This window comes from Oenanthe melanoleuca, chromosome 23 (genome assembly GCF_029582105.1).
Source record: "Oenanthe melanoleuca isolate GR-GAL-2019-014 chromosome 23, OMel1.0, whole genome shotgun sequence".
In the NCBI taxonomy this organism is placed as follows: domain Eukaryota; kingdom Metazoa; phylum Chordata; class Aves; order Passeriformes; family Muscicapidae; genus Oenanthe; species Oenanthe melanoleuca.
Window position 1 is genome coordinate 3555585 of NC_079356.1, and position 26587 is coordinate 3582171.

A 26587-nucleotide genomic window follows, 5' to 3' on the forward strand; every position below is an offset into this window, starting at 1 on the left:
TATCTCCCCCGTGTCCCGCCGTGTCCCCCGTGTCCTCCCCGTGTCTCCCCAGTATACTCCTGTGTCCCCCCGTGTCCCCCAGTATCTGTCCGTGTCCCCCAGTATCTCCCCCGTGTCCCCCCGTGTCTCCCGTGTCTCCCCAGTATACCCCTGTGTCCCCCCGTGTCCCCCAGTATCTGCCCGTGTCCCCCAGTATCTCCCCCGTGTCCCGCCGTGTCCCCCCGTGTCTCCCGTGTTCCCCGGTGTCCCGCCGTGTCCCGCCGTGTCCCCCCGTGTCTCCCGTGTTCCCCGGTGTCCCGCCGTGTCCCGCCGTGTCCCCCGTGTCTCCCGTGTCCCCCGTGCCGCTCTGTCCGCCAGGGGGCGGCGCGCTCCCGCCGGGCCCTCACGCCGTGACCGGAACGGGCGGGGCCGGGCCGGGTGAGCGGGGCCGGGCCGGGCCGGGCCGGGCCGGGGCAGGGCGGGGGGTCCCTGCGGACCCGGGCGGGGGTCCCGGCGCGGCCCACGCGGGTCCCCGTTCCCTGCGGCTGGCGCTGAGGCCCCGGTGCGGGCGGGCCCGGCCGGTGACCGCCGTGTCCCGCCCTCGGCAGGCATGTGGTCCGTGCTGTGGGCGGCCGTGCGCTCCAAGGCCCCGTACGTCACCTTCCCGGTGGCCTTCGTGGTGGGGCTGGTGGGCTCCCAGCTGGAGTGGTTCCTGCGCGGAGACCCCCCGGCCACGGCCCAGGAGGAGAAGAGCATCTCGGAGCAGCGGGAGGACCGCAAGCTGCAGGAGATCGTGGGCGAGGACGTGACCAAGGTGGTGAGCCTGAAGGACAAGCTGGAGTTCGCCCCTCGGGCCGTGCTCAACAGGAACCGCCCCGAGAAGAGTTAATAACAAAGGGTGGTTTGGGCAAAGGCGGTGCCCCGGAGCGGCTGCTGGGGACCCCCTGACACCGCACTGCTTCCACCGGCCTCCCTCTGCACCTGCTGCTCCTCACCCGCCCTCCCGGGCCCTCCGCAGGGTCAGGTTTGCCCCATGGATTTGCTCCAGGTACCCAGAGCGGGCAGGGAGCCGTGCGTGGAGCTGGAGAGAGGCTGAAACTCCTCAGCTCCCGCCAGGCCTGGCTGCTGGATCGCAGAACACTCTCAGCCTGGTGCCATCTGTGTCTCCTCAGGTTTGATTTCTTCCATGGTGTGGAGGTAGAAGTTTGGACCTGAGTGCCATGGTGGGGTCAGGCTGACCGCCAGTGACAGGAAGAGCTGCTGCCCTGCTTCCAGATCCCCTGTGGCTCTTGATGAACCCCAGTACAGCCCACGCCACAGTGTTACTGCAGCAGCCATGGAGCTCTCTGAGACCCCTGTCCCTGCATCATCCTTCCCGGGGATGCTGACAGGGGGAGGTGCAAGTCTTAGTCCTGCTCCCTTGTGGTGCTCTGAGCGTGGCAATGAGTTGGGAATGGGGAGATCTCTGCCCTCTGCACAATAAACTTCTGTCAGTCCTTGGGCCTCTGTGTCTTCTGCATCAGCACAGCCCCAGCCTTCTCTCAAAGCATGTCTGTGCTCCCTGTGTGTTCAAGAAGCAGCTGCTACAAATGCCATTGCTGTCCCTGGCCGGGCACTGACCTGCAGCCGGGTGGTGAGCAGGAAGGAGGAGGAGGCACCAAATTCCCAGCCTGTGCTGTGGCTGTGCCTCCCTCCCTGCTGCGTCATTGCTTCCCTTTGACCTCTTTATGTGGAGGAGAAGGGCTGTGACAGCAGAGGGTGGGGTCCCAGGGGACGGGGGTCCCACTGGGGTGCTGAGCAGGGCGAGGCTGGCAGCAGGCACTGGGGGACAGTGGCCGGTGTCCCCTGCAGGCTCAGGCATTGCTGGCACAGCAGGGCCATGCCCCAGCCAGAGCTGCCTGAGCAGGGCCAGGCCGGGGTTATCGCTGCCTCCCGCCTTGTTTTTTCCCGTGGTGCCTGAGCAAGGCCCCGGCTCTGCCCCGGCCCAGCCTTCCCCTCCCGGGGACGATAAATCTGCCGTGCCCGGTGCGGGTGCCGAGGTCAGCAGCCAGTCAGCATTCACACCGTGCTGTCCTGCCCTGCTGACAGCTTTACTGCCGTGCTCCCGGCTCTGTTTGCCTCCCGAGCTGCTGTCCTGGGCTGGACTGCTGCTCTCAGCTGGGCTCATGGCCCAGCACTGCCGGGAGCACTCTGACCTGTGCTGCGAGGGCAGCTGAGCCCTGGGACAAGGTGCAGGAGGAGCCTGGTGTGGTTTGGAGCCTGTCCCAGCCCTGTCCCACTGCCACATCCTGCACTGGGGCTCACAGTGCCCACCACGTTGTCCCCCTGGCAGGCTGGCACTGTGCCCTGAAGTAGCCCCTTCCCCTTCATCTCCTGCTTTCCCAGCCAGGCTGTGGGGTGAGGGCTGTTCTCTATTGTGTGCTGGCTGGGAATGCTCCCGTTCCTTCTCCCAGCTGGGACCAGCTCGGAAACTGTCTCTGAAAAGCCTTTGTTCCCCCCGCGCCGGAGCGGCTCCCCCGGCTGTTTACAGCCCATTGATCCCCTCGTTCCCAGGGCTGCCGGGCACAATCGAACTTTGGGGGCCCCGCTGCCCCATTTCCTGCCCCGGGCCCATGCAGTGTCGGTGGGGGAGGCTGCCCTGGGGAGGGACCGAGCCCTGATGGTGACATTGGGCACTGGTGGCACCTGGCTGGCGGCTGCCATCCCCTGCCTGTGGCACTTGCAGCTCTTTTCTGTGTGTCTGGGGACTCCCATCCGCCCGCCGGCATTGCTGCACCTCTGTGGATTCCCGCAGGCGCTGGGACAGGGGTGAAGCCGCTTTCCAGACCCGTCGCCTTTCTCCTAAGGCTTCAGTGCTGTAAACCCACCCTTCCTCCCATTGAATCCCAACAATGTGCCGCTTGGGAAGTGCCGGCGGGACAAGAATAGGAGCGGGCAGCTCTCAGGGCTGGGGCGAGCAGCCACGGCGGCTCTCGAAGGGCCAGAGGAAGCTTTGCTGAATAAACCATTATGGTAAAACCCTGCCCTCCCCGAGCCTGCACTCAGCCACTCACGTGCAAATGCTCGGTCTGCTCCAGGTTTGTGATCCAGCTGTTCCCAGCACGGCACAGCTGGGTGCTGCTGTGGATGCCCTGCCTGCAGTGATAAAGGAGACACACACCTGGCCAGGAGACCAGTGTTGGGTGTGAGAGCATCCTCCAAGGCTTGTGCAGCTTCAGGGATGTCCCTGCATGCGGGGCTGGCTGTGGGTGCACGGTGCCTTGGATCAGGGGTCGAATCCAGCTGCCACAAGTATTCCCAGTCCTAGCCCAGCCTGTGGTGGCCGTGTCCCAGGCTCATGAGGGGTCAGGCTGACTCCAGTGCTCCTGGCATGGCCTGAGGGCAGCTGCAGCTTCCTGATGGACCCTCTGCCCTGCCCAGGTCCTGCTTTGCTCCCGGGATCCATCATGAGCAGCTCGTGAGAGGAGCAGGTGTTGGTTTCTGCAGGCAGGATGCCGGGAGCGAGCTGTGCCCCAGCTCACTGGGGTGGCTCAGGGGACTGGGACAGCTGCTGTGTGGGGGACAGTGAGACCCCCCTGGCCATCCGGCACACCTGGATGGCTGTGGATGTCCGGTTAGGTCAGAGCAGGGCTGCTCCAGCTGAGCAGGGCTGGGGAGGAGTGACCCTGTGCTGGGCCCTTCCTGCAAGGCTTGGAGTGATGCTGCTTTGGGAGGAGAGGAGCAGGGTGGCAGCTGGCAGGGGGAGCAGGGGCCTGCAGGGACTCACACTCTGGTGTCCTGTCCTGGTGACCCCAGGACACCCAGCCCTGCCCACAGGGGGGTGACCCTGGGACACCCAGCCCTTCTCACAGCACAGTGTCCCCACAGCCCCAGGGACATGATGGGTGCTCACCCTGCTGCACTGGAGAGCAAACACAACATCCCCTCAGTGTGTCCCCCACAGCCCCTGGAGAATTCTGCTCCCTCCCAGCAGAGGCTTTTCCCAGGCTCTGGTTTTGCCCTTTCCTGAGAGCAGCCAAGCCTTTCCCAGCCTGCACGTCTCGCTTCCTGCTATGGCTCCCTCCATGCTGTGCCTGGGAGCTCCTTCTGTGGCCAGCAAAAGCCCTGAAGTGCCGTGGGAGAGGAGCAGCTCTGCTCTACACCAAGTCACATCCCAAAAGCCATAGCTGGTGACAGCTACAGGGGAACATGTTCTCTTCCCATTCAGCACTGGCTCTTCCTGCAGGTACAGCTCAGGGTTGGTTCCCTGTCCCCAGCACTCCAGGACTACTGTGGGTCCTTGTTTTTAGGCCACATGGATCTTCCCAGGCCACAAAAAGCCCCTGGCCCTGGAGGCAGCAGCCTCTGCTTGCCCGGTGTTGTATCAGGATGATGCCCTGAGCTGCTGGCAGGGTTAGGAGCCATGCCAAGGTGGGCACAGGGTGCTGGGCACCACAGTCCTGGTGCCTCCACACGAGGAAATGGCCGGGGGCAGGCGACAATGTCAGGATGCAGCTATTGAGTGTGTTTCCTCCCTCCTGCAGTTCTCACACAGGGCCACATTGTCTGCCATGCCCTGCATGGAGGGACCCTATGAGGGCTAAATATAACCCTGGGGAGAAAGGCAGCTCCGTGGGGTTTGCTTTTCCTTCGCTGTACACCATTGGCAGTGGCTGGAAAGGGCAGGATTGTTCCTGGTTTGGGGTTGCCCCCGTGGTGGGTGCTGTGGGCACAGGGTGCTGGGGTCAGGGCTCCTGGCCCAGGAGAATGCTCCTGTCTGCTCCTGGAGGACACACCTGGGCATTGACAGGGCCCTCTGGGCAAGTGTGGCCACCCTGTAGCTCTGCCTGGCACCCTCCTGCCCAGCTCTCTGCTCTTCTTTCCCCTGAGCTGTGATTCTGCTCCCACCTCGGCTCTTCCTGAGCGGGTCAGATTTAGTCACTTGTGGTTTGCTGTATGCTGGGAAAGCTTAAAAATAAACTCCTTGGTGCTTGGCCAGCACTTCAGACAGAGCCTTTCAGGCAGGACAGCCCTCTGTCCCAGGCCATGGCAGAGCTGAGCAGGGTGCCCAGCACAGACTGGTCCTAACTGGGAGGAGGGCAAAAACCTCCCTGCAGAGGAGCCCCAGGGAACTGTGACTGGTGTTAGACCAACACCCCCAGCAGGAGCTGGGGTTCTGGGGAGTGTGTGATCCCTCTAGAACTGGCAGAGCTGCCTCAAAGTGTTTCCTGACTCTGGGGGTGCCAGAGGCCCTGATTGTGCCAGCATGGGGCTCAGCATCATCATCCAGGGCTGGGTGTTGAGGGAGTGAGTGCTGCTGCCACAAGGGACCGGAGGGACCTGTTTATTCAGGAGGGAGTGTGGAGGTGTGAGAAAGGCCTGTCCTGGAGGGACCTGTTTACTCAGGAGGGAGAGTGGAGGTGTGAGAAAGGCCTGTCTGGCCACTATCTGTCCCCAGGCTGTGCCAAAGGGCTCCACCAGGCCAGCCTGGGCTCTTATCAGCTCCAAACTTTTATTTGCCTAAGGGCTGCCCTCCCACCTTCTGGGGGGCTGCTGCCAACCCCAGCCCTGCTGCTGCCCCCTCCCCAGCCTGGCCCTCAGGTAAGCCCCTGGCTGTTGTTGTTGGCAGCACGTCCCGGCGGTGTGGGGTCACTGCAGCTGCCCCGAGGCACTTTGTCACAACACGGGAACAATAGTGGGACACGGAGCTGTGTTTGTGCAGAGCCTGGGCACTGTATCCAGCCGAGGGGGGGTCTCAGCTGTCTTGTTTTCCACCTTGCAGGGTCGCTCGGAAAAGTGTGATGCTCCCCTGGTGCCAACAAAAATAGGAGTGCAGGAGAGGGGAGGTGACCCGGGGACACTGTGGTGGGTAAACATGCTGGGGCTGCTCCATTCCCTTGCACTTGGGAATTTCCTCCTGGCCCAGCACACTGGGCTGCTTCCCCCAGAGCTGCAGGGCTCTGCTGATACCTGGGGAGCACTGGGATGTGGAGGTCCCAGCTGAGCAACTGTGGGAGCAGGGCAGGGTCCTTCCACAGCAGATTTACTCCAGCATCCTCCAGAGGGCACAGGAAAGAGCTGGGAGCTGATGGTGTGCCCAGACCCCCACCCCAGGGGGTTTCACCCCCTTAGTCCACAGCAGGGAGGAAGCCAGGGGTGGGCTTGGCCACCAGCCCAAGGGCAGCTCAGCTGGGTGCCTCCCTCCTCATTTCCTCCAGTGGCTGATGGCAGTGATACTGCCCCATATCACCCATATTTCATTTTCTCCAGGGTATTTTTAGCCTGTCCCACCCTCACTGGAGAGGCCCTCGACAGAAGCAGGCTCTGCTCTGGCCTGGCTTGGCTGGGGAACTAAACAACAGCCCCAGTCACATTGTGTGCCTTTATCTGTGGCTCATTTCCACCTATTATGCAGCCTCGAGCAGCTCCATGGCCTCTGCTGGGTTTATCTGCAGTGGAGGGAGAGGGGTTGAGCTCTGCTTTGGGCCACCATGAGCCTGGGACGTGACAATTCTGTCAAAACCCTGAGTTAAGGCTGGGCTCAAGGGGACAGGAGGCCACAGCAGGGAGGGTTGTGCTTGCAGTGAGTGAGTGGCACCCACAGCACAACTGGGTGTTCACTTTCCCCTTCACCCCAGACCCATCACCCCCACAGGACAGCATTTCCTCCTCCCTCAGCCCAAACCCTCACCTGCCCTCCTGGAGGCAGCTGGAGACTGCAGGAACTAATCACACCATCTTCACCTTTTCTCATTCATCCAACTTTATTCAACAAGATGCATCACGGAGTCTGCCAGGGGAAGGGAAACAGTGCTGAGGGCAGTGCCCACACCCCACTCTCACACCTGGGTCACACAGGACCTGCAGCCCCTTGGTCACAGCAGGACAATCTCCTCTCACAGCATCAGTGGGCTGGGAAAGCCAGGGTGACAGCTCCTGTGACAACAGTTGGTTCTTCCATCCCCTCCAGCCCCTCAGCCCACAGCAGGAATGACTAGTGCAAAGTAATAAAAACCCCCAAACCCCCAAACCATCAGGTGCTGGGCTGATTCCTCCCTAAACTCCACGGGGCTCCAAGGCACATGGCCAGGCTGGACACATCTCCCCAAAGTCCCTGCAAACTGCACCTTTAAGGCAGAAACTCCATGCTCAGGCCAGCAGGTTAAAAATAACTTAAAGGCACACATCCCATGGGAAAGAGCCCAGAGACAGGAGGGGAGGAACTCACACTCCTGGGTCACCCACAGTGACCCTGCAGCCATTGGGATCTGCTTAACCCCTCTGTGTCCCATGGGGAGGGGGCAGCTTCTGCAGCAAACCCTGGGCAGGTGCCAGGGCCACTGGAACGGGGTGGGGCTGGTGGCCAGCACCAGGCAGCACTGCCCCAGCCCAGCTTTTCCCAGCAGTTCCCAGCTCAGCCTGCCCCGTGTGGAGGCTGGAGACGAGCAGCTTCCCACGGCTGCACTGTGGCTCTGGGGTCTGGCTGCTCCCAATGGCCGGCAGCCTGCAGCCACAGCCTCGGGGACAGCCTGTTCCACGGCGTGGCTCCAGGGCTGTCTCCCTTTCCCACGGCAAGGCACACAGGACACGGCGTCCCGGGGAACTCTGTGCAGTTTCCTTCCTTGCAGGGTCTGTGGGGAAAACCAGCGAGAGCAGTGGCTGTGCTCCACAGCCGTGCTCCCGAGCATCCCATCCCAGGGTGGGCAGGTCTCTGGAGAGGGGAGTGAGTGTGGCACAGCAGCAGGCAGGAGGCTCTGCCTGCCCACAGCCAGCACCTTTGCAGGCACAAGGGACTGAGGAATGTCCTGCCAGCCGGGGCCAGCCCAGCACTACACGTATTGCTTTTTGGAGGCTGAGCTCCCGGGCCGGCTGCCCGGCTTCTCCTCTGGGGCAGAGGCTTCAGCAGGTTGGGGGCTGTAGGGGTCCGACAGGGGCCTGTTGCCCAGTGCCAGGTTCTCCTCGTTGCGGTAGTTGGCCCAGTTCTGCTCGCTGGAGAGCTTGTTGTAGGTCTGGTAGGAGGGTGCGTGGCTCTCGGCCATGGGCAGGAAGGGATAGTGCTTGGGCGTGTAGGGACTCGAGACCATGTCGTCCACAAAAGCATCCTGGCTCGGTCCAGCTGGCCCCGACACCTTCTTGATGTTGCTAAGGAGGTTCTTGCAGCAGAGGTGGAAGAGCTCCAGGAGGTTCAGGATTAAAGAGATCAGGCCCATCACCAGCATGAAGATGATGAAAATGCTCTTCTCGGTGGGGCGGGAGATGAAGCAGTCCACCTGGTGGGGGCAGGGGTCCCTCTTGCACACGTAGCGGGGCACCATGGAGAAGCCGTACAGGTACCACTGGCCCACGAGGAAACCGGCCTCAAAGATGCTCTTGCAGATGACACTGGTGATGTACGTCCACATCAGCGCCCCTCGGATCTTGAGCCGCCCGCTCTCTGACATGTAGATCTTGGACATCTTCTTCTCCAGGGCTGCCAGGGCCTGCTCGATCTTCGGGTCCTTGCTGTGGACAGCCCGAAGCTCGCTCTCCTGCTTCTTCAGCTTCTCCTCCTTGCGGGAGAGATAGACAACGTGGCCCAGGTAAAGCAGGGTTGGGGTGCTGACAAAGAGGAACTGGAGCACCCAGTAGCGGATGTGGGAGATGGGGAAGGCTTTGTCATAGCAGACGTTGGTGCAGCCTGGCTGCTTGGTGTTACACACGAAATCCGACTGCTCGTCCCCCCACACGGACTCCCCGGCCAGGCCCAGGATGAGGATGCGGAAGATGAAGAGCACGGTGAGCCAGATCTTCCCGATCACAGTCGAGTGCTCCTGGACTTGGTCCAGCAGTTTCTGCAGGAATTCCCAGTCACCCATCTTCTAGGAACCCTTTGCCTCTGCCAGCAGAGAGAAGAGAGCAGCCACATCAGTTCCCTGTTTCCCTGCTGGGGAGCACAGGGCAGATGTGACCACCTAAACCCCGTGCTCCTTCAGGATACAGCTGCTCTGCAGAGTGCCCCAGCAAACCCTCAGAGGAACATCCCGCGTCTGAGGGAGGGAGGGTTCCAGGCATGGTTTAGGAGCCCCAGAGGGCTCCTCCTACACAGTGCAGGAACTGAGAGAGACAGGGATTCTCCCCTCCCAGCAGCACCCACAGCTCGTGGCTGTCCTGGCTCCAGGGACAGCCTGCAGCCAGAGGCTCTTTTGGGCTGCCCAGGGAGCTCAGGGCACCTGGAGGAGGCGCCGTGGGGGCTCACAAGTTTGCTGCTGCCCTGGCTTTCCCAAAAAGCAGAGAGCAGGATGGTCTAGAGGGGAAGTACAACCCCTTGGGGTACAGCTGCCACCCCGATGCCTATTCAGGGCTCACCCCAAACTGAGCTGGCAGTCTCCCACCATCTCTTGCTGCGGGACGATGGACTCCTAGCCCCCTCCCCTCGCCAGGGGATCCCGGCACTGCTCGCCACCCCGCTGCCATTCCCGGGACCCTGGGGTGCAAAGCCCGCACCCCGCGGGCGCTCAGCCCGGCTGCGAGGGAGGGACAGGGCGGCCGCAGCCCCGGCTCCTCATTAACCGCTGCTAATTAAGCACAGAAGTGCCGGTTGTGCCGTTAAAGGAGCCCCTGGCAGCAGTGGGGTGGGGGTGCCCCGTCCCCAGCGCGGTGTCCCCGAGCGGTCCCGGTGCCCGCACTCACCTCCGCCGCTCCGGGCACGTCCCGCCGGGCTCGGGCCGCGCTGACTGAGACGGGTCGGAGCGGGTGCCTTCACTTGTTCGGGGCCTGGGGAAGCCGGAGGAGGAGCGCGGGCAGGAAACTGGGGGCCGGGGCTTAGTACCGGGCCGGGCCGAGCCGCAGGTGTGCGGGGCCGCCCCCTCCCGCGGCCCCCGGAGCAGGGGGCGGCCCCGGCGGGCGGGGCGGGGGCGGCCGGACCGTGGGGGCCGAAGCTGGGGGGGAGCGGTGGGAAGCCCGGCTGCTCCCGCACTCTCGTCCCCGGCTGCGGCTCCGCCACCGGGAAAACTTGCTGAGCCAGAGACCGCGGGATGCTCCGTCCCCTGACCGGTGTGCTGGGGGTTTTAGGTCGCTGACCGGCAGAGTGTCCCCGGGATCCTCCGTCCTCTGCGCGGCGGGATGTCCCGGGGACGCTCCATCCCCCGCCCGGTGTCCCGGGGATGTTCTGTCCTTGCCCGCCCCGGCCCCCGAGGGTCCGTGCGGCGCGGCGAGCGCTGGGTGGTGCTGGAGCCCCACCGGAGCTCGGCTGCGGTCCCGCATCCCACCCGTTCCCGAGATGAACCGCACGGGAGCCTAGTCCCCGTCCCGCTAGTTCCCGGGACGAACCGCACTAGACCCTGGTCCCAATCCCGCATCACGCCCGTTCCCGGAATGAACCGCGCCGGAGCCCGGCTGCGGTGCCGCATTCCGCTCGTTCCCGGGATGAACCTCAGCGGAGCCTGGTCTCCGTCCGCTAGTTCCCGGGATGAACCGCACTAGACCCTGGTCCCAATCCCGCATCCCGCCCGTTCCCGGGATGAACCGCACCGGAGACTGGTCCCCATCCCGCATTCTGCCAGTTCTCGGGATCAGCCCCACCGGAGCCCGGCTGCGATCCCGCATTCTGCCAGTTCTCGGGCTGAGCCCCACCGGAGCCCGGCTGCAATCCTGCATCCCCCCGGCTCTCGGGATCAGCCCCACCGGAGCCCGGCTGCGATCCTGCATCCCCCCGGCTCTCGGGATGAGCCCCACTGGAGCCCGGCCGGAAAATCCCCCGCAGGTTCCAGACCGAGCTTTGCCTTTGCTGTCGGGGGTTGTGAAACGCGGGCAGACCGACTGGAGCTGGGAACAGCAGACCCTCCGCTAGTGCTACTTAAGGAGAGATTAAATGGAAATAATTTCTATTTATTGTAATATTTATCAAGGTTTAGTAAATAATTGATGCTCATCCCTCCTTGATTTCCTTGGGGGCCAGCGTGCGGTTCTGCTGAATTAAAGTTTAACGACGCGTGACAAGCTGGGAGAGGCGGAACGGGCGGACGTGAGCTCGGCTGTGAGCTTGACCGATGCTCAGCTCGGGCAGAGGAGAATGACCTGGCTGCAGGCTCTGAGAAACCTCTGCAAATCTTCTGCCCTCACCAGTCCCCTGATTTCCAGCATGCAGAGCAGATTTTGGTGTCTCCAAACGTGACATTTATTGACCTTTTGGATCAGTAGTGTGTGCCATGTGCATCTGAGGTGAGGAGGGGCACAGGGGCACCAAGGGAAGCAGCAAAGCCAGCAAAGGCATTTGGGCAGGACATTGCTTGGTGCTTGTGTGAGCCAAGGGGGAGAAGCTCCCCTGCCCCAGGAATGGCAAACTGGGCCAGCAGAACAGTTGCCAACAGCCTGGAGCCCTAGTCCTCTGTCATTACATTGGGTGCATGAAGAGAGCTCTGGCCATAGAGCCCAGAATTCCTTTGGTTTCTTGGTACAAAAGAAAGCAGTGCTTGGCACTGTGTGTGTGTGTGGCACAGGGAGCTGGGAGGACTGGCACACACTGGGTGACACCAGCCCTGGCTGGGCACCAGCTGGTGCACTCACAGAGCAGCAGAGCTGCAGGACCCAAGGAAGCTGCTGGACACAGAGATCTGTGTGCTGCTGTGAAGTCCATGCTTGTGGCACCGCTGCCTGCAGAGCTCCAGGGCTGCCCTTCCTTACCTGTGTCTGCTCAGGCACCCGTGGGTCTCTCTCCAGGGACATTACTTGGTTTGGTTTAGTCATTTTTCACACAGGTCGACTCTTGATGGTTTGGGGATTTGGCATGCTGGAAAAGCCAAGTTGGGGGGAATGTGAACCGGCTGGGACGGGTGAGCTCACGGCTCTTCTCCTCTGTGGGAAGAACAGACACCCTCAGGCATGGCCACAGGCAGCCAGCACCCATCTGCCACCGAGCACGTCCACACCACTGGGACACCCAGGGATGTGCCCATGGTCTCAAGCAGGAGAATTCCCATGGATGTGTCCCCCTCCCCTTACAGCCACTGAGGTCCTGGCTGAAGAGTCTGGTGGTGCCAACCATCCCTGGCACATACCAGGACATTTCTACCCCCACCACCCTTCCCAGCACCCCTCAGATAGCAGTCAGGGCTGCCACACACCTAGGCTGGGACTTGCTGTCCTTCTCCTCTGACTTGACGTGGCAGTGGCAGGTGGAGGCCTTGCTGTAGCTGACGGAGCGCTTGGTGGATTTCCTCCACTTCCTTGTCCTCTGGACAACTCGCTTGAAGATGAGGTAGAAGATCTCACAGACGGTGAGGATGATGCAGATGGAGGAGGCTCCGACCATGAAATAGGTGAAGACCCTTTTCTCGGTTGGCCGAGCGATGTAGCAGTCCACGGTGTTGGGACAGGGATCCACGTTGGTGCACTTGACCAGCCGTGGCAAATCAAAGCTGTCCCACATCTTGTGGAGGAGGTAGAGGAACAGGATCTCTATGATAAGCTTGAAGAAGAGGCTGAACAGGTAGGTCCACCACAGCCCGCCGTGCTTCTTGCCCGTGTTGCTGTAGAGCTTGGGGCAATTCTCTCCATTCTTCTCCCGGTTCTTCCTCTCGCGGTCCTCCCGGTAAGCCACGTGCATGATGACCAGGAGGGAAGGACAAGTGACAAAGATGAGCTGCAGGGCCCAGAGGCGGATGTGGGAGATGGGGAAGAAGTGGTCATAGCACACGTTGGTGCAGCCCGGCTGCCGCGTGTTGCAATCAAAGTCCTTCTGCTCGTCACCCCAGACCCGCTCAGCTGCCACCACGTAGACCAGCACACGGAAGACAAAGACCACGGAGAGCCAGATGCGGCTGAAGGCTGTGGAGTACTTGTTGACCCCGCTGAGCAGCGCCTGCAGCGTTTTCCAGTCCATGGCGGCCGAGGGAGACCGGGGTCACCCGACCTGGGGGGGCAGAAGGAGCAATGGGAGACACCACTGGGGCTGCACATCTCTGGCTGCACTAAATCTCACTGAGCTCTGAACCCTCTCCCTCACCACATTACACTCATCTAGGATGGGGGCTCTTCACCCTTGCAGGCAGTAAAGCCCATCCCCACACACTCCTGGTGACAGAGGTGACTCAATCTCTCTGCACTTCCTTCTGACAGAGCCTTTGCTGTAAGGGATGAGCCACCCGGCCAAGTCCCAGCGTGCTGCTGCGACCTGGCAGCACAATCTGCTGGAGCAGGATCAACAGCCAGAGGGGAAATGGCTGCTCCTGCAGGGCTGGGGTGCTGGGACATGCCAGTTTTCTGTCTCACAGGCGATACCTGAGGCAGCCCAAACACAGGTGACAGCGGGGCTGCAGAAAGTGAGAGTCACAGTCCGTGTGTGTCACCAGCTTGTCACCCTGGCCAGCGCTCTGCTCCTGCTCCAGCAGCAATGCCGGAGGTCCCGACGGCCAAACCGGCTCTGCAGCTCAGCCTGAGGCTGCTCCGTGTGAGGAGGGTGACACGCTAAGCCTGACCCAAAGCTTTACTACGCCTGGATTTACAAACCCAGGTGGTTTTTGCAACCCTCTGGGCTGTGAATGTGTCTGCCCTGGCAAAGGGATCCACAGAACGCTGGGTCACTCCCACTTCTAAGGAATTAGAAGTTGCCCAGGCAGAGCCTTCTGAGACATACCTGGAGGAGGCTCAGGCTCCTTCCCCGCTCAGCGGGGGCTGTGGGGTGGGGAGAGTCCAGCTCGGGGCATAGCCAGGGTGCGATGGCAAGCTGGTGATCAGGGTCCTCTCATCCGGTGCACGGCGGTGCCCCGGGGCTGTGGGGACACAACAGAATCCCATGGAGCAGTCTGGGAGCCTGTCCTTGGCCAGGGCCACCCCATAGCAAGCCCCAAACCTGTGGCTGTGCTCCCACACTTCTGGCCCAGGGTCACACCAGGAAGTGTGGCTGAGCTGGGTACCCCAGGCTGGGGTCCCTGGCAGCGTGTGCCAAGTGCCAGGGCTGTGCCTCTGCCCGTGCCCACACCTTCACTCACCACCCCGTCTGAAACCAGATCTTTCTCCCTGGCCAGGAATCAGGGTGGGGAGCAACCACCCAACTCTTGGATTCCAAACTGGCAGAGGGGAGCTGCTGCTTTTCCCCCCAAAAGCTGTTGCTGATGGAACAGCCTCCAGAGCCTGTACCCCCCTCATCACCCTGCCAATCCACCCATGGCACTCCTGGTGCCAGTGAGCCCATCCCAGCGCCCACCTGCCCAGAACCCACCTGCCCAGCACCCGTGTGCCCGGCTCAGCCCAGCGCTGGCTCCGGTCATGGACCCGCCGTGGGGCAGGAGGGGGCTGAGCTCTCCGTGCCCAGCTCCGTGCCAATCCCCGCGGCAGGGGCGGCGTGCAGCGCTGTGTGAGCCCCCCGGGCTCCCCAGGGCTGGGTGGCAGAGCCGGGGCAGCGCTCAGCTGTGCTCAGCTGTGCCGGCAGTGCCGCTCTGCCTCCAGCCGAGCCCGGCGCCCTCGCCAGCCCCCGGGATGCCAGCCTGCTGCGTCAGGCCGGGTCCTGCCCCGTGTGGGCGCAGGGCGTGGGACCCGGCAGCGCCCTGTCCCACCTGCGCTGCAAACTCAGCAGAACCGCTTTTCTCAGGGGGTCTCTGCCTCTTTCGGGAGAGGGACAGAGGTGCGAGGCCCGGGGTGGTCATTGCTGCTCCTCGGGGTGCCATGCTGTGCCGTCCCCCTGCATCACCCCACGGGATGGGCACCCCAGCACCGCCCGTGGGGTCCCGATGTGGCACCGTGTGATGTTGGGATTCCCATTTCTGACCCCACAGTCACAGCGGCCAGCCCCAAGTCCCCCCTGCACCCCGTTACACAGCGGGGCTGTCCCCCCTCAGCCCTGGCAGCCCCAGAGTTCCCAGTGCCCCGGGATTACCTGCCCAGGTGGGGAAGCCAGAGGAAGGCGTTCGGATCCGAGCGGGGAAGCTCCTTCCGAGGCGCAGCCCTCCTGCACACCCAGGATTTGTCTGAGCGTGCGAGGGGAGGGGAAGGGTGGTTGGTTTGGTTCCCAGTAACTGGGTGAGTCTGGCAAACAGCTCCTGGAGAGGCTCTTGCTGCGCACATGCACACACACGCTCGGCTTGAACAACAAGGGGCAGGTCAGACCCCGCGGGGAGATCAGCACAGACGGATTCCTTCACGGGAAATGCCAGCAGCTCCTTCCAGGTGATGTCCCATCCCCTGCAGGGATGGTCTGGGCACCGCAGACCCGGCAGAGACCTCGCACCGTCCCCCAGCCGTGGGCCCAGCTGAGAGTCCCAGATTACGCAATTGTAACCCACTTTTTAAATGATTTTGCCTTAGTAATAGTTTTGCAACAGCTCATCCGTATCTCCAGCCTACAGGAACTTGCAGGCACCGCCCTGGCAGGGCTGGTGTGGCCAGATGGGACCTTTCCCAAAGAGCAGGGTGGCAGCAGGGTCCCTGTGCAGCCGGACCCTGCTCTCGCTACCCCATGGGACCTGCCAGGTGTCCCTAAAGGCGTGTCCCTCTCCCCAGGAGGCTGAGCCAGCCCCATCCCACCGGATGGATCAGCCCCACAGATGCCTGTGCCGACGTAGCCGAGCAGGAATGCGCTTCCCTCCGCTCACCTGGTTTCTAAAGTGCCCCGAGGTTTCCCTGGAATCCTCCGGCACACCCTGGGGCTGATCAGCCCTGCTGGAGCCTCACGGCACCTCGGCACCTCGCCAGGGCCACCCCTCCCATGGGGACACGTCTGAGGAGCCCCGGGGTGCTTTGCTGGGTGCCCGGGGAGATTTGCTGCCTGCTCTCCTGGCAGACAAGGAGCCACTTGCCCCGAGGCTTTTTGTCTCCAGGAGATCAAATAAAGCCAGCGAGGGTTTTCCAGGCTGGGGACACGCAGGAATGGGAGCCCAGGAGCCCCAAAGCAAAGCCTGGTGGGAGCCTGGGGGTGCAGGATGGGGTGAGCCTGGAGGAGGGGGCAGACACGGGCACCCCAATCCCAGATGAGAGCCAAGCAGGGGCTCTGAGCCTTCCTTCACCCCGGAGCTGCCTGCATCAGGAATTTGAGCTATGTTGTTGCAGAGAGCTGGTGTGGCAGGAGTTCTGCAGGAATCTGGGGGCTGTGGCCTGGGAGGTGAAAAACCCTGGAGAGGGGGAAGCTGTCAGAAGCACTGGCAGCTCTGAGTCCTTGCAGAGGCACTGCTCCCTGCCCCACGGCCAAGCCCTGTACGGGCCAGGTGAAGAGGGGCCAGATCACCCCCGGGCAGCCTCTTGCCTGCAGTTTTGGAATTTCAGGAGCGGCCAGGTGGCCACGGTGAGAAAGTTCAGGTGCATTTGGCATGAACAGAAGATCTCCCTCGGGCAGTAGGGTGGGGAGCGGAAACACCCGGTGCTTTGCAGAGTTTTGAAATGCTGAGCTGGGTGTTTGGCTAAATCCATAAATCCATCAAGGGGCACATCCCTGTGCCCCCTGCTGCCATCCCTCTGCCAGTGTGGGTGCAGGGATGAGGTGCCAGTGTGGTTCTGCTGATCTCAGCACCTGGCAGCTTCAGGGATATGCCCAGGACATGTCACCCCTGCCAGGGTGGCAGCTGAAAGGCCTCAGTGCCACCAAAACCCCCAGTGACTTAGGGAGGCCCAACCCTGGCTCCTCCATAAAGGAAAAACTCCAACAGTGGAGCAGGCAGATGCCAAACCAGCAGGAAAAGCTCAAACCTAAAACCCTCTTTGGAAGGGTCTTAAATGGGACATGGCAGGATTCTGCCTGCCAACAGCTGTCCCCTCCAGGGCCACATCCCCAGGGACGAGACTTCCCTGCAAGAATGGAGCAGAGGAGTCATGGGATCCTGGGAGCCAGACATAAATCAGAGTTTCTCTTCAATTCCCAGCAAACAGGCGGGTTTTGGCCAGGGCAGAAACAAGCCCAAGCTGGGAAGGCCAAGCTATCCCTGACCTGTGCATGCAATCCCCTCCACATCCCTGCCTGGACTGGAGTTAGTGGTGAGTTTCTTTAAAATCCTCTCACTCCAAAATTTAGGGAGTCTTCTGGGACCCCACAAGCAAATACAGGGAATTTCCTGTGTGAGAATGCAAAATCTGGGAAATATTCAGTTTTTATTGTGACACACCCCCTGGTTTGCTGATCCTGTTTGTGCCTCTGCATTCCAGGATATCCCAGTATCCAGACCCCTGTTTTTGTACCACCAATATCAAAAGAAGCAGCCAAATGCTCACGTTTTTCTGGCTGATTTCTGCCTATCCCAAGCCTGGATGGTGCAAGACACCGAGAGCTCTGCAATGTTTGTTCTGAGCACGACAACACAGCAACTGGATCTTCATGTGTCTCGTAATGGGCAGCAGCTCCAGCTGTGCTTTGATGTGTGGAAGTGGGACAGGGTGGTTTTTCTGGGGCTCATCTCTATCCCCATTAGCACTTGGAGAGGGGAACACCTCGGGGTTTCACTCTCCAGCCTGGAGCAGGAGTGGCCAGCCTTGCTGGAAAACAAACAGCCCAGCCCATGCTCTTTAAATCAGAGCAATGGCTCGCACACAAAGAACAACTTGTGTCCTCTGACGTTATGGGCTTCAGAAAGAAAACTTTCAGGTGGATAATCCAGCAACAGGAGTGGATGGGAGGAAGGCAGTGCCAGCACAGCTTCCCCTGAGCTGAAGTGGAAATAGTTCCACTAATTTACCATCTCTGACCCCAAAGGTCTCCAGACTCACTGGTGTCAGCACAAGGAGCTGCTGTGGGCTCAGAGGGTGCTGGTGGCTGGGATCCCCCCAGAGCTTCTCCACCATCCTCACCCCCATCAGTGGCTGGTTCAGTCCCTGCCCTCCCACCCAGCAGTGCTGCAGCCCAGCTGCTCTTGGCTTCCCTTCAGCCCTGCCTGTCCCTTGTGTTCCTCTGGCCACAGCAGCCCCTAACTCCAGTCCAGCACATCCAGCTGGTCCTTTCCCCAGGATGGGCTGTAGGAAAGAGCTCAGTTTCACCCATGGAGGGTCCCACTGGATCACTGCAGTGATCTGTCACTGAGAATGGCCTCAGTCACATGAAGGACACAGAGATGGTGTCCCTGTGCCACTTCCTTTGGGACAGAGCCAGGGAGCGCTGGCACTGTCACTGCTCATGGAAAAAAGAATTATCACACCCTCTGAGTAAAGCAAAACCAGGAACAGATCGAGCTGCATGTTCAATGTTAATGATACTTGTGAGTGCATTTGCCATGAAATTATTGTTAATTATTCATGCCAGCTAAAGCTCAGCTCCCTCTGATGGCCTCGGAAACAGCAGCACCGCCCGTGTCACGGCCGAACGCGATGCATTGCAACAATAAACGAGATCAGATTCTGCCATTTAATGTTATTGTTTAATCAATGGTTGGGGTGTTTTTCCTCTCCTGTGTTTGGCTGTTTTGCTCAGGTGTTTTGCCCTGGCCAGGCAGGATGATCCAGCAGCCCACAGCTGGTGCTGCCTGCCTGGCCGGATCCTTCTCTGTGGTGGCTGCAGCACCAGGGCCCTGCTCTTGTCCCCACTCCACTAATGAGTGTTATTAATGACAATTGCATCAGCCTGAGGTGGCCTTGACACCCACTGAGTGGCTGATGTAGGGTGAGATAGGGAGAGGGGTTTCCTGGGGGGTCAGGGTGTCTGTCCTGGCTGGTACAGGCTCAGAGTCTGGGCACCACTGCCAGTTCACAGCTGCCATGGAGCTGCTGCTCCCTGTCACTGCCATGTGCTCTACAGCCCCTGCCTTACCCCAAATTCAGCAGGATGATGAAAAGTGCCTTTCCCAGGACAGGGTAGGCAGAGACCCCTCAGGCACAGCCCAACTCAGCGCTGCTGCACTGGGGCACAGAGGAGGAAGAGCAGCCAGGAAGCTGCAGGTCAAGTGAGCAGCTCCTGCTTTCTCCTGGGCAGCTCTAGGAACGAGCCTCATCCTCGGGCAGCGTGCTGGGGCAGGAGGCTGTGAGTGGGATGGTGGCTGTGGGGGGTTTGTAGTCTGCCCCATGGAACACCTGCCCGCCCGTGCCCGCGGGGTCGGCGTGGGAGGCAGAGGAATGGCTGTGCCGCCGGCTGTCCCCTTCCCTGAGCTCCAGGCACTCGTGGCACCGCTTCCCAATCAGGTAGGTGGCCTCCACGAGGTTCAGCACCACGCAGACACAGGTGGTGACCACCATGAAGAGGGTGAAGATGTTCTTCTCGGTGGGCCGGGAGATGAAGCAGTCCACCACGTTGGGGCAGGGCGGCAGCTCGCACTTCACCAGCCGGGGCAGGGTGTAGTTCCTGTAGAAGCGGTAGAAGATGTAGAGGAAAATCACGTCCACACCAGCCTTGAAGATGAGGCTGAGCAGGTACGTCCACCAGAGCCCGCCCCGCTTCTTGCCAGGGTTGGGGTAGATGCAGCGATAGTTGTCCCCTTGGGTCTCACGCAGCCTCTGCTCCTTGGCCTCCCGGTAGGCCACGTGCATGATGACCAGCAGGGACGGACACGTCACCAGGATGAGCTGCAGGGCCCAGAGGCGGATGTGGGAGATGGGGAAGAAGTGGTCGAAGCAGACGTTGGTGCAGCCCGGCTGCCGCGTGTTGCAGTCGAAGTCCTTGTGGTCATCGCTCCAGACGCGCTCGGCCGCCACCAGGTAAACCAGCAGGCGGAAGATGAAGACGAGGGAGAGCCAGACACGGCCGAAGGCTGTGGAGTACTTGTTGACACCGCTGAGGAGCCCCTCGAACACCCCCCAGTTCATGGCTCCCCGATGCTGTTAGCCAGCCTGGGAAGGGAGAACACGCTGTGACACTGAAGAAGAAGCAGGAGGTCCCCGTTGGAGCCCCTGTGTGCCCCAAAGCACTGAGCCACGCTCCTGGGGCTGCCTCTGCCCTGTGCTGACGTGCAGGGCAGCACTGACAGCACAGACCTGCTCTGGCTGGCACGTCTCCAAGCACCCACTCTGTTCCTCCACTCTGGGAACACGGGGACCTGCCAACACTCGAGGTTTCTGCCACAGCCGCAGCATCCTCCAGCCACCGCCACCTCCGGCGCGCGGCTCAGCCCCCATCCCGCCCCAGCTCCCGCCTCCTTGCCCAGGTATTTGTTATTCATTTTCCTTACGTTGCCAGGCCTGGCCCAGGCGGAGAACAAATCGGGGCAGCCGGGGCGTGACTCACCCGGCCGCGTCCTCTCCCATCGCTGGAATCTGCCGTCGCCTCCGTGCTCCCCCTGTGCCACTGCTCCGTGTCCCACACACCGGGGAGACAACAGCAGGGCAAAAGTAGCGGCTGGGGGGCTGCACGGCCCCTGCAAGGCCGAGGAGCCAAAACAACCAAAATTCACCAGCCCCAGGCCCCTGTGATTTAACCCCGACTCCCATCGTGTGCCAGATAAACGCACCCCATGCGCCGCGGAGCTGCAGCAAAGCAGGTCTCCAGCGCTGCGTTGGGCACTGGCTCTCCCAAAATATTTTGCCTACCAGTGGAATAAGAAGATTCCCCCCCTCGCCGAGGGGCTCTCAGGGGTGAACACACCCCCTGCCCTGCACAGCTCGGTCAATGCACCCACCCGCAGGGCTGGGCGCTCCCGGTTCTCGTCCCTCCCGTCTCACCGTGGCTCCCTGCAGGAACGCGCAAACCCCAGATTCCTCCTTCCCGGCAGCAGAGCAGGCTGTGCCCGTGTCCCTGGTGTCAGGCTGCACTTCCCCAGCGCCCTCCCCACCTCCTCGGGGCCGGGGTTGGGGCAGAGGGGGTCCCCAGCCCGCTCACCTGCGGGTGTCGCTCCGCGGCGCTGCTGCGGGTCGGCACCTGCCCAGGGCAGGAGCGCATCGCCCGGCAGGAGAGGCAGCACATGAGTCACCCCCGAGCTCCTGGGAGCGAGGAGGAGATTCCCGCGGGAAGGGATGAGGCTCCAGGCGGATCCCCACGTGTCCCGTGGAATGCCAGATTTCCCGAGGGGAAGGGCGGCCCCGCAGCGCTGCCGTGCGGGGAAGGGCTGAGCCGTGGGGAGGGTGGGAGCTCAGGGCTGTCTGTCCTCAGCTTCTGCAAGGGGTGTTCTGCACAACCCGGGGTCCCTCCATGCCTTCCCTGAACCCATCTCCCCTTGCTCCAAAGCGGCCAAAGCCGTGGGAGTCCCTGCCCACAGCACCGGGAGCCTCTCAGCCAAACACCGCCCTTTATAATCCTTTTTTATTGAAACTTTACACCATGGCAATAATTTAGCAGAGCCTTTATCCCTTGTCACCCTCTGATAAGTTTGTGGCAGTTGATAGTTTCACTGGCAAGTAATTACCTGTGCTTACCTGTGCTCCCCTCACCTGCAAGATGGCACAAGTCTCTTCCCCATCACCTCTCCTTGATATCAGAATCTGGAGCCCTCCCAGCTCAGAGATCTGGATGGCACCAGAATCTGGATGAACCCTCAGCTCAGAGAACCCCCTCTTTGAGGTCTGACCCCCATCTCACAGCTGTGGGGATGGGGGTCAGAGGGGAAGGGGTCCAGGGAGGTGTGGGGTGCAGGAGTTCAGGTACGGCTGGAGTCATTTGAGGAGCAAACACATGTTTCATTTGCAATTCTGCTGGGGTTTAAAAAAAAAGTAGAGAAACAAATCTAAACAGCTGTAAAGTAAATTACCAGTGTTTGCGGATGGCTCCAGGGAAGAGTTCTGCAGTTTGAAATCAAACAAGCCCATTTTTTTTGTTTTTTTTTTAACATGCCTGTGTAGTGGCTGTGCCAGGAAGGGGGTTCCCAGGGGCTGTGTCCCCCACAGGCAGGCAGGGAGGACCCAGAGCAGGACTCATCCACCAGCACCCAGTGGTGAGGGGGGGACGTTCTGCCCCAGGTACCCCTAATTTTGTGGGTGTCAGAAGTGGCTCTTTGTGTTTTTCCGGGTTAAAATTCCATTTTTTGGGGAGCTGCCAGGTGTGACGGGCAGTTTCTGCTCCAGGCAGAGCCCCCTCCATTCCTCCACAGGTGAGTCCCCAGCACAGGGGACACAAAGGTGTATTAATGGCAGCACTTTATCTTCCAGGAACAAGCCCCATTAGTACATTTTCACTACAACATGAAATATTAATAACACTTTGCATTTATATAGCGTCATTCATCCCGCAGTCAGCAGCCAAGCCGCTGACATGAATCAAACACTGCAGCCAGCTCTGCAGGAGACAGGTAAACGGGATTAGACCCGTTTTCCTGCTGCACACACCGAGGCACAGGGTATTCTCCAGGTCACCGGTGCCACCGAGGATGTTTTGGAGGAAAAAACCCAAACACACGAGGCCAGGGACTGCTCCGACCTGGGCTTCTCCCTCCTCCAGCTGCTGCAACTGGTATTTGCTGTTCCTGATACTGTGCTGACAGTGCAGGGAGGGGAGTTAGGAAACCTGTCAGCCCACGGAGAGCCAGGCCCTGACACGACCCGAGGGCTCCGGCAGCATGAAAGAGCAAGCAGAAAACCAGTGGGGAAAGGCAGGGCTCTTCTCATCTTATTAAAGAGCCTTGTATTTGAACCCTCCTCCAGCTCCGTAGCGCAGGGTGATTGCGAAGGCTTTTACACACCAGCTCAGCAGGACTCGGAGATGCTGCATGCAGATGCTGGTTAGCAGGGCGGAATCCCGTCACTGATGATGGATAAGGACACACAAACAAGTCGTGGGCAAAGTTCCGGAGCGCTGCTGAGCGGCACGGAAGGGGTGTGGGCACAGCCCGGCCGCCCACCATTGTTATTCCATGAAGAAGGCACCTTGTTTGCAGATAATTAAAAAACCCCAAACAGATTAGTGAAAATTAAACACCCAGAGCAGGCTGGATGCTGGCTCAGCCACGGGGAGAGTCGTGTGAGCATCGCTGGCTGCTGTTTCCAACCCGGCTGCTCCGTGCCTGGCTCAGCCCAGGGACCCCCCTTTTTTCCCCATCCCAAGGGACTATTTGGAAGTTCTTCCACGGAAAATCTGTGTTCAAGGACTGTCTGGGTGAGAGCAGGCAAACCCTTCCCGGCCCAGCCTGGTCGTGGCCGTCTAACACGGCCAGCACCCATTAATCTTACATTTATACGTGAGGCTGCAGGGAGTCACTTCATTTCTAGGGAGACCTTAATTAATCACCGACTCAAACTGCCTCGATGCGGTGGTTTGCAGCCGAGGAGATAAATTGACACGGTCAGAAGCGGCTGAGGATGAGGATGAGGTTAGCAGGGACCTAAATCATGGCAGATGATGGTGGTGAGCAGAGCAGGGGACAGGGCACATCTGTCCTGTGGAACCTTCCTCTGCACTGGGAGGCCGATGAATGGGACACGGGGGATGCTGCTGTGGGTCTTTGCCCCTAAAAAGGCAGAAATGAGAGTGTTCTCAGCCTGTGAGGACCATGCCCCTGCAACGGTGGCAAGGGAAAGATGTGGAGGACAAATTCCCAAGCAGGAGGGGACCGTGGGCAGCCCCAAATCCCAGGCGGGGAGGGTTTGGGCGACTTGATGCCCTCACAGCAGGAGCAGAGTCCAACCCAGAATCCAACCCAGAATCCAACCCTGTCAGCCCCGCCGGCTGTCACTGACGGATCCATTACCGCCTGTTTTGGGTTGTTTGGCCAAATAATCACCGTGCAAAAGACATCATCGCCCTTGCCACTGACCTTGGCAGCCTCCAAATGGGCGGCCCGCGGGTCAAAGTCTTTATATCCCATTACCAGTCTCCTGAGTCATGCCTGTCTCCTGGCAAGTTACATTCTTTTCAGATGGCAGCTAAACGGGAAAGAGGTCGCGCTCCCAATACGGCGACAATAGGACATGACAGCACTTTTCTGAGTGATTAAGCCTCAGGTGATGGCAGGGCTACGAGACAAGTGGCTGAAAGCTGAAAGACTTTAATCACCTCGGACACGGCACTGCATCCTCGCACTCCATCCTGCCAGGGTGGGTTTTTAGTGCGAAACAGGAGCGATAATAAAAATAATCCAGCGCAGCCTGCGCACCCACCCGTTAGTTATCCGTGCTGCTGTTAATAACCAGCCCGGGCAGCCTGCTGGCCCTCAAAGATCCTTCTGCAATAAATCAGCGCTGATGCCTTAAAATAACTGTCCGGGCCGCCGGAGCTGACACTAGATGGCATTGGGAGAACGCGCGGCGCGGCACAGCCGCCTTCCCCGGAACAGTCTGGCAAAAAACTCAGGATGACGGAGCAGAAAATGTCTCAGCCGGGGAGAGGCCACCAGCTCACCTCCATCCTCACATCCACCAGTTTAACTCCATCCTCAACCCACCAGCTCACCTCCATCCTCACATTCCCCACTTCACCTCCAGCATCTCACCCACACTGAGACCATGGTGGTGTGGCAGAGCTCAGGGTATTCCACCTCTTCTCTGATTGTCCCCAAACTATTATTTTTTTTCCAATGAGAAGTTGCACTTGTGGCTGCCCAGAGCCTGACTGTCCTCACCAGCACCAGCACAGCCCTTTGGGACTCGTTGTGCCCTTACCTGGCAGGGGTGGGTGCACCTGGGCACCTGCAGAAGGTGAGGACTGGGTTTTAAAGTGAGTCCCGAACCCCAAATGCTGCTGCTGCCCCATCCACCCCCTGCTGACCCCAGCATCCTTCCAGCTCCCTTCACACAGAAAGGTTTTCCTGCTGCAGCCTGGGCTCGTGCTTGCCCTGCCCTGATCAACCTCTCCCTGGAGATCAGCCTGTTTGTCTGTCTGTCCATCCACCCCTCTGTGTGTCGTGCCCAGGGCTGGTGCAGATAGGTCCCTCCCGGGCAGAACCCGAGATATTCTCGGTGGAGCAGCACAGCTCACTCACCCTCCCAGACCTGCAGCTCGGCTGGGAGCCAGAAACTGTTTGCAGGCGCTGGCATCAGTCTGGCTTTCCCCCCATCACTCCAGGCTCATTCTACCTGTCAGAGCCAGTCTCTCCTTCCCCCAAATCACCTCCTGCACCCCACTGAGCCGAGCTGACTTTGTCTCTTAATGCTGTATTGTGCCGGGAGCCCTGGAGCCACAATAGAGCTGCTGATTGCAGCTCCCTCCCTCCTTCCCTCCCTCCCTCCCAGCCAGCCCTGGCCTGGTGTCAGCCCTGCTGGCAGCACATGGCACACGGCTCTGCCACAGCCCACCCTCCCCTGCCCGCCCAGGGACACCCCAAAAGCCTCCATCCCCCGGAAAACTGCACATTGCTGGATTTTATGTCATTGCTCGTGCAAGGTGATGTTACTGGTTTTGGGGTGTGCACCTACCCCAGCTTACCCCCATGTTGTGGGGCTGGGGCTCTCATCCCCTGTTCTCCCTGCAGGGTAAAACACAACAGAGCCAAGACTCAAATCCTCTCACAGGCACCTGAGCTCCACTTTTTTGGGGATCTCTGTCCAGGCAGTCTGACATTACAGGATTCTTCCAAAGGCAAAAACTTGCTCACAAAATAAGGACAATACATTCAAAACAACCCATCAGCCCTCTCAGTTGGCTTGCACCTCTCTTGGAAACTCTGGGCAGCAGAACTCAACTCTGAAAAGGGCCCAGGCTTGGCTTGAAGCAAGAGATTTCACATCATCATGTCTTAAAATGTCAGCACTTTAATTAGCTCCATCTGAAGCTCGAGTGGGTTTGTCACCCCTCTCTGCTTTCAGTTCAGGTTGAGAAATTTGCTCAGGCTGACCTTTTCCCTCCCAGACCCAAAAAAAAGTCCCCAATTCATATTGGCATTTCCTAAAAATAGGACAAAATAGCCCCCAGAAAATACCAGCCAGCTGTAGGGATGATGTTGAGCAGCATCACGCCAATGCAGGGAAAAGGACTTCAGCTGTGAGATGCCTGTCCTGGGAGAGCTGAGGGGATGTTCCCAGGTTCTTGTGTCCCTTTATCTCCTTCAGACACTGCTGCTATGCCCCCTTCTTCCAAAGGGAACTCCAAATTAAATCAAGGTGTCCCCTGCTCAGTGTTTTCCACAGCATCATTTAAATCTCCATCACACACACTTTTAATTTTATTTTTCATACCTGTATATGGCTGTTGGAGCCATGACTTACACTCCAGGATAATTTCTTGCTCTAAAGGATGCAGTGAACTTCTTCACAATTTGCTGACCAGCCGAGAACATTTCTCCAGGTGGGTTCCACTGGGTAATTATTTGATTTCAGCTGCTGGAGATGGAATTTCGAGCCCACTTATGCCCTGTGTGCGTGTGTGATAAATTAATGAAAGCAAATCCAGAGGAAACACCTGAAAAAACAGCGGGAAGTGGGAGGCCACGATGCCCCACCACAGCTGTTGGGCTTGGGAATCACAGTGCTGAGGTGTCACAGGGGCTCTGCCCTTCACACCGGGCTGTCTCTAAGAGCAGAAGCCACCAAAATCCAGGGGCCACTGTCAGGAAGGGTGACAGGCGTGTCCACCACTGCCATGGCTGGGTGCTGTGCAGGGCTCAGGGATGCTGGGTTTGGGTCTGGCTGTCAGGAAAATGAATCCACAGACACCAGAGGTTTATGTCCATAAAGGAGACAGAGGAGTCCTTTCTGCTTTATTGGAACAAAGGGAGAGGCCATGGGGCATCCCCCTGGGATCTCTCCAATTTTTGGAGGACGAAGCCTCCTTTTTTGTCTCTTGGTGCTAACTTTATCTACTAGCAGATCTACAACTTGTTTGTAAAGACAAATGCGACATTCCCGTCACGTCCTTGGCCAGCATCTCCCGGGGGCTGGGTCAGCGCTGTCC

At 60.0% G+C, this 26587-nt stretch overlaps 4 protein-coding genes across 10 annotated transcripts; 1 reads left to right on the plus strand and 3 right to left on the minus strand.

The window, feature by feature from the left end:
• The first annotated feature begins 393 nt into the window (after positions 1-393).
• SMIM12 (small integral membrane protein 12) lies at positions 394-1475 on the plus strand. The gene is made up of 2 exons (XM_056509300.1): positions 394-1027; positions 1152-1475. The coding sequence occupies exon 1, from the start codon at positions 590-592 to the stop codon at positions 866-868; it is 279 nt and encodes a 92-aa protein (XP_056365275.1). The 5' UTR covers positions 394-589; the 3' UTR covers positions 869-1027; positions 1152-1475.
• A 5222-nt stretch (positions 1476-6697) lies between these two features.
• GJA4 (gap junction protein alpha 4) lies at positions 6698-9830 on the minus strand. The gene is made up of 2 exons (XM_056509326.1): positions 9628-9830; positions 6698-8831 (listed from the first exon to the last, which is right to left on the minus strand). The coding sequence occupies exon 2, from the start codon at positions 8811-8813 to the stop codon at positions 7788-7790; it is 1026 nt and encodes a 341-aa protein (XP_056365301.1). The 5' UTR covers positions 8814-8831; positions 9628-9830; the 3' UTR covers positions 6698-7787.
• A 735-nt stretch (positions 9831-10565) lies between these two features.
• On the minus strand, positions 10566-15584 carry LOC130262314 (gap junction beta-3 protein-like). Of its 4 annotated transcripts, none has more exons than XM_056509336.1 (4): positions 14810-15584; positions 13571-13706; positions 12060-12847; positions 10566-11790 (listed from the first exon to the last, which is right to left on the minus strand). In XM_056509336.1, exons 3-4 carry the CDS (start codon positions 12815-12817, stop codon positions 11775-11777), a joined length of 774 nt encoding a protein of 257 aa, XP_056365311.1. In that variant the 5' UTR covers positions 12818-12847; positions 13571-13706; positions 14810-15584; the 3' UTR covers positions 10566-11774. The 4 variants fall into 4 exon arrangements, with proteins under 4 accessions (XP_056365311.1, XP_056365312.1, XP_056365309.1 ...); XM_056509337.1 differs by lacking the exon at positions 14810-15584 and adding an exon at positions 14156-14457; XM_056509334.1 differs by lacking the exon at positions 10566-11790 and having other exon boundaries at positions 12032-12847; positions 14810-15575.
• Positions 15585-18240: 2656 nt separating this feature from the next.
• LOC130262189 (gap junction beta-5 protein-like) lies at positions 18241-20930 on the minus strand. Of its 4 annotated transcripts, none has more exons than XM_056509053.1 (2): positions 20654-20930; positions 18241-19668 (listed from the first exon to the last, which is right to left on the minus strand). In XM_056509053.1, exon 2 carries the CDS (start codon positions 19642-19644, stop codon positions 18820-18822), a length of 825 nt encoding a protein of 274 aa, XP_056365028.1. In that variant the 5' UTR covers positions 19645-19668; positions 20654-20930; the 3' UTR covers positions 18241-18819. The 4 variants fall into 4 exon arrangements, with proteins under 4 accessions (XP_056365028.1, XP_056365029.1, XP_056365031.1 ...); XM_056509054.1 differs by having other exon boundaries at positions 20497-20846; XM_056509056.1 differs by lacking the exon at positions 20654-20930 and adding an exon at positions 20007-20034 and having other exon boundaries at positions 18247-19668.
• Between the last annotated feature and the right edge of the window lie 5657 nt (positions 20931-26587).

Bases quoted from the DNA above. Each gene is read 5' to 3' on its own strand.
- SMIM12 (XM_056509300.1), top strand. From the start codon at position 590: ATGTGGTCCGTGCTGTGGGCGGCCGTGCGCTCCAAGGCCCCGTACGTC.
- GJA4 (XM_056509326.1), bottom strand. From the start codon at position 8,813: ATGGGTGACTGGGAATTCCTGCAGAAACTGCTGGACCAAGTCCAGGAG.
- LOC130262314 (XM_056509334.1), bottom strand. From the start codon at position 12,817: ATGGACTGGAAAACGCTGCAGGCGCTGCTCAGCGGGGTCAACAAGTAC.
- LOC130262189 (XM_056509053.1), bottom strand. From the start codon at position 19,644: ATGAACTGGGGGGTGTTCGAGGGGCTCCTCAGCGGTGTCAACAAGTAC.